Genomic DNA, 11264 nt, shown 5'->3' with positions numbered 1-11264 from the left:
TAGTCATCAAAAGCTCACACACACATGCATCGATCTTATCTGGTGGTGCGTATTGTACTAGCTAGCTAGCTCTGTAAAATGGGCTGGAGGCAAAATTAACCTGAAGACGATGATAGCATGTGGCCAATTCATCGTCGATCCTGAACATAACTAGCAGTAGTACTAGCATATGTCGCCGCCAATTTTGTAGCTAGTATTTTTAACCGATTTTCGATTACTCCCTCAGTTTCCAAATATATAACATTTACCACAAACTAATTATATACATAGTTACTTTTACTAACTAATTAGATTGCCTTAAATGTTTTGTATTTAGAGAGAGACAACATTTTTTGTGACCACTACTGGAACTCTATGAGGCTTAGTATTTTTGAGCTGTTCGAAGCAAAACAATATGTGCAGTCGGAAATTCTATCAGCAAGAATATTGCAGTATTGCATGCATGTCTCCCGTATAATTGGGAAGCGCAACCATGGCACAGGAAAGATTATGGATTTATTTGGAGTTTTGGACAATGCAAATGAACATATACTTCATCCGTCCTGAAATATAAAGGATTCAAGCTAGGTTCAAAATTTGTACCAAAATACTACAAGATGTTCTGGGTCCTCAACCCTCTCTCTCCTCTGGCTTTTTTGGATATGTTGAGATTCCTTTTAAACACTTCATCATCTGAAAAAGTCAGCTGGTAATACTAAGGAAAGTAAAAAATTTAACTACCCTCTCCATCCTAATTAAGGGTAAGGTGGTCTTTTGCCAAGCTTTGTATTCTGTCTGAAAATCACTTGGATTCCTTATATTTCAGGACTAAAGGAGTATGTAGGGACTCGTTTCTCATCATGATCGGTTGAGCAACCACATATTATTACCTCTTGCATTGAATGAACACAAAGATGAGAATAAGTTGAACAAATGACTAAATATTTATTTTTATTAGCAAATGTGTCCATACGTTATGACGGAACCCAATACGTATAGTAATCAGAATTTGTATCATCACTAGACACAAGTTGTTCTGACTCGTATGAGCACGGATCATATATAAGTCATGAGATACGAATTGAAGGACACGACTCAATATGTATTGTTATCGAAGTCTGTATCAATCGTCGCTAGACGCGAGTTGTTCTAACTCTAATGATCACGGGTCATGTGTTTGGATCACATAGAGATACAGAGCGTGTGGGGTAGTTTGGAAAGTAAAAAAAGCGTGACAGAAGAAACTTTCCACAGTCCAGGTAGTTAGAGGGAAGTGGACGAAAAACTGAGGATAATTTTTTGACTTTTAATATTAGGTATAGATATAGATTGTTGTACGATTGGTAATTAGAGACTCTTTTATTGCTTATGAGGTGTGACAAAATAAAGATGCTCTAGAAATTCTCGCAAAAAAGGTATTCTAAATAGATCTAATTAATATGTTGGACTTATTTATACAACATTGACAACAACACTTAGTAGATCTAACTAACATGTTTCTAAATTACCCACATTTTTATTATAAAATATTTAAGGTACCCCATGATTTCTTATATTTTACCTATATATAGAAAAAGCAAAGCACCACAATATGCATATGGTTTGTTTCTGCATTTTTCACATTTTCCATTAGTGGGGGGGGGGGGGGGGGGGGGGGGATCTAACCAAGAGAACCCATCGTATTGCGTTGTTCCATGTATCATTTCATCTAAACATGCAACAACAGTCAATTCACACTTACAACTACTTCTAAATCCTAAATATTATAAGCCTTCACAATGTTCTGCTCCCTCTATCTCAAAACACGGCCAGTTTATGCATATCAGTTTCACAAAGTCCAATCCTATCCCCTTTGTCCTAAAATACAAAGTGCAAGTTAACCTCATTTATAATATTTTACCAAAAAATTACCTCACATAGTTTAAATTTTGTTTCTAAACTAATGTTATTGTATTAATACTTAAAAGTATTTTTTCCTATGGTTATGACTTTATTGCTAAAACATTGTGGTATATGAGAAATTAAGAGACAAATGCTAGTTTTTTTAGGCTGTGCCAACTCAAAGTCATGTCTTTTTTTTTTTGGGGGGGGGGGGGGGTCTAGTATATATATTATTCATGTATTTTCTGAAAGCATTGCTGGTTCGAGCATGTGAATATATATAGAGCATGTTTGACACGGCTTCGTCCAACTCCAACTCCTCGCTACAATGTACGGAGGATTTGGAGATAAAAATAACTAGCTTCATCGGCTCTCAATTCATTTTGAGAACAGATATAAACAGCTCCTTATTATGTAGCTAGAGAGAAGAGCAAGAGGCCGGAGCTCGACTAAATGGGGATATGGAGACAAACTAGGAATATACCTTCATGTCAGAATAGTTTATAAAAAAATTTATCAAACATTATTTATATGACTCCAAATAGTATGATAGATATCAGAGCCTTTTTATATAAAATTAGTTAAATCTAATATGATTTGATTCAGCACTAGTATGTTAAAAATGGCATCGACATTGGTTGTTTCAAGGGAACGAAATAAGATGTGGTAGGCTGGGCAACCTGCAGCTTCGCCAGGGATGATGCACACTTTGATGGTGTCAGACATGGTTGGCTTCAAACCTCTAGAAATGCAAAGCTTCTGGTGCAATGACTCCTCGAAACCGATGAAGCTGCTGGATAAAGGTAAAGATGGCGCGAAAGGACCAAAAGAAACATAGGAACAAATTCTTTGTGCACAACTAGGGAGATTGCAGCTGCTGCATGCTAGCCAGTAGTAGCCATTCCCTGCTGCATGATGCATTCATTCCTTGGACATGAATAAAATGTCTTTGTGCCTGCGCTGTGGGGACATGCATGCCATGATTACAATGGCAGTGGAAAAAGGCTTGAATGGAGATTGGTGCATGGAAACCTAGAAACCAACACCGTTTCTGCTAGGGAGGACCATGCATGGAGAACTGGATCACTTGCATGTTGCACTGCCTATATATACACTATATATATGTGTGCCATCAGAAATGTGACCTCTCAAAAGAGGAGAACTGGACGTAGTTTAGAGCTTCCATGGATCATGCATGTGTTTCATTGTTTGCCTTGTTAGCTTCAATTAGTAAACTAAATGTGTTAAATAGCTTGCAACTAGCTAGCTACTTATAAGCACTCAAGAAGTACCTGCATGCTGTCCCTCTCCATCTAAATCTATAGGTAGTATAGTTTCTTTTGTTCAGTGCTTGGAATGGGTCATGGGTGTTAATTTTTGGGTTCAAGAGAGTATGCATATGTGCAAGACAACTAAGTAACACGTACATAACAAGCAATGGCCATACATATCTGCACTTATCTATATATGTATATGGATGTGAATCCTATATATAGTATGTAGAGATGATCTTGATTATATATGGTGCATTGTTCGATAGACGATGACGACCATGCTTATTCATCTCCAAATGATGGGTTCAATTGAATGCACCATGATAGCTAGCTAGCCATATGTTACCTCGCATTCAAGGATTTCATGCCTCACTTTCATGATCTAGCCGCATGCATCATATATGCACTAAACCAATGCATTGCTGCTACATCCAAACACACAACAATAAGCACGCACGCGTATAATCATTGAGTAAGAATAACAAGCATCCATTGTTGCAAACTGTGTCGAATAGATGAATAATTCACATGCATGTAGATAGCTAGGCTGATCGATCAGTACGTAGTTCTTCGATCTCTTTGATCAAGTACTCCCATAAGTATATATATTATCACCTTGCACACCAAAGCTAGTAAGTAAACCTAGCAACATGCATGCGTTACAAGTTTACATACCATAGACCTGAAATATAATGGACAACAATATAGAAATGTACCCCCTAGATAGCAGAAACAAGAACAGCACATGAAGAGAACTGAATAATAACAGAAACTAATTTCGATTACCTACCATTTCTAGATACCAATTCACCATCTCCGCCATCGATCATCATCGTAGACGATAGCTATCAGATAGCCCTATGATCTTGCACCACAACTCCTTTTCTGTTGAATTTTTTCTCAGAAGCCATGACTAAAATGAAGCTTCAGGGCATAAATAGGGCTACCTTTTGTGTGCAGCTAGCAACCAGCATGCAGAGATCAGAGGGCGCGTCACAGCACGTTCCCGGACGAAGACGAGTTGAATCCTGACAGGTCCACCCAGCTGCTGCCCGGAGCCACAGCGCCGCCGCCGCCGCCGCTGCCTCCACCACCGGCGTTGCCAGCGCCTCCTCCATTGTTGCCATTTGCACCGCCGTTGCCGCCGCCGCCCCAGAATTGGAGGTTCCCAGGGAGACCAAGGAACTCCCTCGGCGAGCTGTTTGCCATCGCCGCGGACGCTGGGTTGTCCTCCATCTTCACCGACGCCAGCTGCGTGATCAGCCCGGCTGAGCCGGGCACCTTGGAACCGCCCAGCATGTGGCCGGCGAAGCCGGTACCGTCCCCGCCGTGGCCTTCCACGTCGAACGGGTAAATGCCAGACATTGTCGGTGGCACGGCGTCAGGGCGGCCGCTTAGGAAGGGGAACTGCTGTATCTGCGGAAGGCGCCACTGCTCCAGCCCGATGGCAGCGCCGCCGGCGCCGAACTGGTGGTAGTCCATGGGATCCAGCGAGCTCAGTCCCGGGAACTCTAACCTTGACGCGCCGGTGTAGTGATCCCCGCCGGCGAGAGGGTGGTGCAACGAGGCCAGGAACGGCAGCTGCCCGTGCCCCTGATGAGGCGGCATGATGGCGGCAGAGGCCCCGCCCGCGTTGCTGCCACCGGTCGCGGTGGACGAGGTGGACGACGACGTCCCGCCCGCGCCGGAAGCAGCGGCCGACGCTGAGTTGGACTTGGACGACTTGGTGCGCTTGTTGCGGCGGCACCCGCCGCCGACGGGCACGTTCCGGAGCGCGCCGCCGCGCGTCCAGTACCGGCGGCACGTCTTGCAGAAGTGGCGCGGCTGGGAGAGCGAGTAGTTGTTGAAGTAGCAGAACTTGGTGTTGGTGGACTCGCAGCGCGGGCACTTGAGCCCCGGCTCCGGCTGCGGGATCTTGGCGAGCCTGGCCCGCTCGGTCATGGAGCCCGGCCGGATAGCGGAGCCGCCGCCAGTCGGCCCGCCGCCGGCCGTGCTGCCGCCACCGCTCGCAGCGACCACAGCCGCCATGTCAGGGCGAGGAGCCATGAGAGCTCCGCCAGGGGGTGGCACCGCCGGCAGCTGATGATGATGATGATGATGCGCATGCGCGTCGATGCCGCCGCCGCCGCCTCCACCTCCACCGCCACTTGGAAGCTGGCCATGGTGAGCTTGCTGTTGCTGAAAGCAGCATCATTTCCAAATCAAACACGCGGGCACAGAAATTAAAGAGAAGAAAGGCGCGCGAGGCGAAATTGATATCAGCGAATGAAACCAAAAGAGACGCGGCCTGGTATATTCTAGCAGAGAAGAAAGATTTCGCAAAAGAGCCTAGGAATATTTCCTCTCCATTTCGTCGTCCCCCTCTCGGCGGCCTTGCTTTTTTCATGGAGAAGTTTTCGCTATGGTGGCCAACAAGGAGGAGACGAAACGAAAAAAGCACGCGCGCAAAAGAGAAGGAAGCGATTTGGGGAGAAAATTTTTACCTGCTGCTGCGGCTGGTGCTGGTGCTGGTTCCAATTGGGTGGATCAAGATAGACAGGAACCGAAGAAAAGACCATGGTATAGAATTGATTTCTTTTGATCTTTTGCTACTTGTGAGTGAGTGAGAGCTTCTTTTCAGCTGGTTTGTTTGTTCCTCGCCGCAGTCGCACTGGGACTGGGAGCCTCTTCTTGCTTTGCGAGATAAGGGTATATAGGCGCTTTAGGGGATCATGCAAGGATGGGGGAGGACCGGGTGCATCGCTAATTAATAAAGGTGGATCGGAGAATAACATCCACTAGCGAGCTGATCTCTCTCTCTCTCTCTCTCTCTCTCTCTCTCTCTACGCTGCTAGCTGCCGCGCGCGATGACTGGAAGGGAATGACGGCGAAGCGGAAGACGAAGAAGAGGAGAGAAGGGCCGGGCCTGCCAGGAGAGGAAGAAGAGGAGGAACTAATTTAAAGCTAGGGGAAGAAAGAGATGGGATCGTTGGGAGGGCGAAAGCGAGTGGAATAAAATTAAAGGAGAATGGGGGTTTGTTCATTTCCCTTTAGTTTTTTGTTTATTTGTTTGGGTGTGTTAGTGGAGGCCTTGCATTATATATATAATGGATGTGAAACATGCATATGGGAGGGCAACAAAGGAGAGAAGAGACTTCATTCCTTAGCTTCTAAGGATGCATGTGTGTGAGAGTGAGATGGATGGATGTAGCTAGCAGCAGCAAGAGTGGGAGGGTGATGAGAGAAGCAAGGGGGGGCGGTTTTTATGTATGAGGAAAGTTGGAAACCCTAGGGAGGCAGCAGGGTGAGGTGGTGATGCCTGTTGTTCTACTGTTTGGAAGCTAAGGCTGTCTTGTTGCGCGTGTTCTTTGCTTTTTTTTTTTCCCTTCTTCCTTCATTTCCCTGCTTGATTAGCTAGCTAGCTAGCAGATAGATAGAGATAGAGGGGCTAAACAGTGTACATGCGAAGCTCTAGTAAGAGGTTACAAAAAAACATGAGCTAGCTACCAATACAAGTTGCCCAGTCCAGGGGTTCATTCTAGCTAGTGTTTGTGCAGGTGCAACTTTATGTCCATATTGATGAAAGAGATCAATCAGTGGTAAAGTTACTCTTGCTACGACTCTCTTTGGACTCTTGGCTAGCTGGTGTCTGGTGTAGAGAATTCCTATTCTACTACCACTCTATCTTTCTCTCTCTCTCGATCCAACCAAAGACCAAAGTTAACAAGTATAGCTAGGCCTCGTTTAGATTGCGAAAAAAAGTGAACTTGATGAATAGTACCACTTTCGTTTTATTTGGCAAATATTGTCCAATCGTGGACCAACTAGGCTCAAAAGATTCATCTCGTGATTTTTAACTAAACTGTGTAATTAGTTATTTTTTTTACCTATATTTAATACTCCATACAAGTGGCTAAAAATTGATGTGATGGAGAGAGAGTGAAAAAACTTGGAATTTGGAATGCATCTAAACGAGGCCCTAGACAAGTAGACAGTGCTCTCATGTATGTACAGTTCTATATGAGTAGGCAACTTTAAGTACATAGAGTAGATAAAGCAATAAAGTACGTACTGTCCTACACTGGTGTTTGTGCAATGTACAGATGAGCAGTAGAGGTGGCCGGCCGGGAAGAAGAACTAGCTATAGCTAGGTAGAGAGAGAGAGCTATACGGATCGATTTATTTCGTTTGCTTGCTTCCACAGGCCGGGAACAGTGTTTGAGAGTACATAGCCATCGATTCCAAATTTGCAGCCACTAGTCCTTTCTATCTCCTGTAGTTGAACACATCTGTCGTGATATTTTTTTTTTAAGAAAGGCGGTAGGAGACTTGTCGGATTTTTACTAGACGAGCAAAAAGCAACAAGAAAAAAGAATTATAACAAACAACGCGAGACCAAACTCACCGCTACCACGGCACACCGGTCGACAACCTAACTAGATGTCTACCTGAACGACAACTTAAAGTCTAGAAAAACACCCTAAAGCCGAAAAACACACAAAACCAAACCAACCGAACAGTGACCAACAAATGCTAGAACTACTTCTGTTGTGGTCTAGTATGAAATCTTGTTGCCAACTGATATTGCTCTATATCTTCCTTGCAAAGGAGTGCCACCTAACTAGGCTACAGCGGCTTGTTCTAAAATGTTCTTCGATTCATTTCCTTCCATAAATTCCACCAAAAATATATCATAATGCCATCAAACGTCTTTCTCTGATCTTTGTCTGTCTTAATTCTGCACTTTCGTCAATAGTTGTGCAGGGATCCTGTCATTCCGACAGTATTAATCACCGATAGGCTGAACCATCGCTTGATGAAGGACCAAACTTGCCTTGAGAAAGTGCAATCCTTGCAAAGATGTATCGGTGTTTCCAGGTCAATGCCACAAAGCTTGCATACCGGATCATTTGACCAATTTCTTTTAATCAAATTATTTATCGTTAGGATTTTTTTATGCAGCAAAGTCCAAGCAAAAATTCTACATTTGGGTTTCGCCTTTGCTTTCCAAATCGGTTGAAGTTTCAGTTTGCTGAATGTGCTCTGGAATTGAATGCAGTAGGCGCTTTTGGCTGTGTATTCTCCATCCACCGTCCAACGCCAACGGATGTTGTCTTCTATATTCTCGATTAGCTGGATTTGGTTCACCTCTTCTCAAAGGGTTACGTATTCTTTTATTTTCTATGCAGTGTCTAATAGAATGACATATGATATCCCACGGTTATCTTTCAAGGCCTTTTGTATCGTGAGATTTTTCCTTTTTGATTTCTTGAACATTGTTGATGCAATCGCTTGTCCTGATATCTATGTATATATATGTACGTGCTGATGCTACTAGCTAGCGCAATTCTCAAGTACAGTACTTGGAAGAAATTTCAGCGCAAACATGCAGCCTGTTAACGATCGTGGATTATTTACTGCTGACTGGTTTGGTGTGAGAGAAAAATACTATTCCAGTTTATAATCCATGATCGTATACGAGCAAGCGACGATCGTATGCGAGCAAGCGAATAGGCTAACGAAGCATCTATGGTAGGCGACTAGTCCTAGCTAGTAGAGTAGTAGATAGCTAGAGCTATGAAAGCTAGACACCGTTTCGATCGATCGCTTTGTTGAACGAGTTAAGCAAACATGCCGTCTGAATACTATACAAAAACTATGATGGGGCTTTACACATTCGAATTGTACATGCAAGATCTGGACAAATCACGAGGTTCTTATTCTATTCGGGTCCTTCGATAACTAGAAATAATCAACAAGTGACTTCCCATGCATGACATAGTATAATACTACTAGTGAAATCGGCGCAATCTTTCCTTGCTTTCATATATTCTCCCGGCCCATCCATCTATCGAGCCATGCTGGCGTGTGATGCATTTTTTTTCCCTCTCCAAATGGCCGGTATGGTGAGAGCACAAGCGATTTGTGCTCACTGTCTTATAATTAGATCATTATATTCTCCTAATTGGCTGTCTTGTCATCAGGTACCAATTAAACAAATAAACCTGAAACGACCCACTTTCCCTAGCTTGCCTATGATTGATTAGTTAGCTAGAGAGATTAGACAGAAGATAACAATTCGGTTCTTTCAGCGTAGCAGGAGGATCTAGTAGGAAGTGCACCTGGCCGGCCTTCCCATTTATTGATGAGCTAGCTGTAGCCATTTATTGATGAGCTAGCTGTAGCTACTATTCATTCAAGGTGACTGGTGAGTTACTTACCTTTTAGAGATTCAGTGCATCGATCAGGCAGTGGTCATTTTACAGTGCCAGAATGCAGCAGACTGGTGAGTGTCCAGTAGGCAGCTAGTGCTGCTGCTACCTGAAGAATGCACGAGCCTTCATAGAACCTTCAGCTTTCACCTGAACTAATGCGAACAAACACCCTGTTCGCTGGTTGGTGCTGGTTTGGGTTGGTTGGTGCTGGTTTTTTTGAGAGGAAAACACTGTTGGTTGGTTGAATAAGTCTGGCTAAAATCAACAAGCGAACATGGTGCGTTCTACTACAGCTTGAATCCATGCATCTCCAGGCAGCTAGTGTCCAAAACGAGATGACCGTCGACATATGTATGTATGTATGTATGTATGTATGTATGTATAAAAGTTGAACCAGCCGCCGACGATGTATATGCATGAGTAGCACCAGCAGGTTTTTGTTTATATGATATGAGAGAAGAGAAGAGAAGAATATAACATGCATCATGAGCAGCAGGCGCTACCACACATGGTTTCATGATTCAGCTTTGGAGGCGCGTATAGACGACAGTGGCTTTAATAGCAGTCCAAGATTCTGCCCCGCTTTTGCTCACTGAAGATTGTGTGCGCACTAGCTAGCACTACTGGTCATTTCGACCTGAAGCAGCAGCAGCAGCTGGCTGGACCAAACCTGCCGCGCGCACTGAAATCCTCAAACATCTCTCTCCACCGCCTGCATCTGCATGCGTTCCTTTGGGGCGAAGGGATCAACGATACATATGTACAGTACTAATAATGTATACAAGTGAAAAGCTGGGTGCAGGAGAACGAAATGAAGCCCTTGTTTAGTTGGACCTCAAAATCCAAAAGGTTGCTACAGTACCTGTCACATCGAATGTTTGCGGTCCGTGCATGGAGCATTAAATGTAGACGAAAAGAAAAAGTAATTGCACAGTTGGTGGGAAATTGCGAGACGAACATTTTAAGCCTAATTAGTCGATGTTTGGACACTATTTGCCAAATAAAAACGAAGGTGCTACAGTAACCCCAAAATCTAAATTCCGCGAACTAAACGAGGGCGAAGTGAAGCTACTTGCAGATTTCAGAGATGCACGCATTCATGGCGTACTGCAACGGTGAGATGTCGAAGGATCGATGGATGGATAGAGATATGCATGCAGTTCGATCGGTAGCAGTAGTACACGGATGGATAGATGGATGGGTGGATGAATGCATGCATGGACCAGCCGCAGCATGCACATGGCAGAATGACGGAGGCAGAAAGCTTGTCTATGGCGGCGGTCAATTAAGCTGACCGATGGATGCATGAATCAGCTAGAAGTAGCTTCCTAGGTAGTAGGTACTCGTAGCTTAAGGAAGCGCCGGCCTCGATGATCGCCTGGCCCCAACGCATGCACTGCCATGGATACGATGATTTCCCCGGCCCCTGCTCTCAATCAAGCCGTCAGAACAACTGCCGGTGGAAAGCGCAACCAGCACCAGCACCGGGAGGAGGCAACCAAAGTCACTGGCAAGGCAGGCCAGCGCCGGCCGGGCCGGCTCGTCACCTCACCTCTCGTTCCATTTACTTGGTTCTCCCTCCCCTACTCTCCTACTGGCCTCTCTCTTTCCGCGGTGCCCGGCAGCAGTGGCATCTACCTGGGCGGACCGCGGCCATCGTGCGACCGACGCGCGGAGAGGCTATGCCTGGGACGGCCAGGTGAGTAAAGCGACGGGGGCCGCAGCTGGGCGCCTGAGGCGATAATGATTGGTACTGGTACTGACCGGCCGGCCGGCGCTTTAGTTGCTTAGCCGCGTAGGGAGAGGGAGTGGGGAAGGATCGGAGTCGGAGGGGCCGGCGGGACGCCGCTTTCGCCCTGCACTATCATGGCTGACGATCGCGAGCTGATCGATCGATTCGATTAAAGCCAAAGGCGCGCGCGCGCTCAATGCATGG

General features: G+C 45.1%; 1 protein-coding gene across 3 annotated transcripts; it reads right to left on the bottom strand.

Annotated features, from left to right (window-relative positions):
* Nucleotides 1-3614: 3614 nt before the first annotated feature.
* LOC136480075 (dof zinc finger protein DOF2.4-like) lies at nucleotides 3615-6275 on the bottom strand. Of its 3 annotated transcripts, none has more exons than XR_010764605.1 (3): nucleotides 5618-6274; nucleotides 3925-5312; nucleotides 3615-3816 (listed from the first exon to the last, which is right to left on the bottom strand). XR_010764605.1 is itself a non-coding variant. In XM_066477742.1 (3 exons), the coding sequence occupies exons 1-2, from the start codon at nucleotides 5690-5692 to the stop codon at nucleotides 4128-4130; spliced, it is 1260 nt and encodes a 419-aa protein (XP_066333839.1). In that variant the 5' UTR covers nucleotides 5693-6275; the 3' UTR covers nucleotides 3615-4019; nucleotides 4082-4127. The 3 variants fall into 3 exon arrangements, 2 of the variants coding, with proteins under 2 accessions (XP_066333839.1, XP_066333836.1); XM_066477742.1 differs by having other exon boundaries at nucleotides 3615-4019; nucleotides 4082-5312; nucleotides 5618-6275; XM_066477739.1 differs by having other exon boundaries at nucleotides 3615-5312.
* Between the last annotated feature and the right edge of the window lie 4989 nt (nucleotides 6276-11264).

The sequence above is a fragment of the Miscanthus floridulus genome, chromosome 1, assembly GCF_019320115.1.
Source record: "Miscanthus floridulus cultivar M001 chromosome 1, ASM1932011v1, whole genome shotgun sequence".
Lineage (NCBI taxonomy): Eukaryota > Viridiplantae > Streptophyta > Magnoliopsida > Poales > Poaceae > Miscanthus > Miscanthus floridulus.
This window is presented reverse-complemented; position numbering and strand designations above follow the sequence as displayed.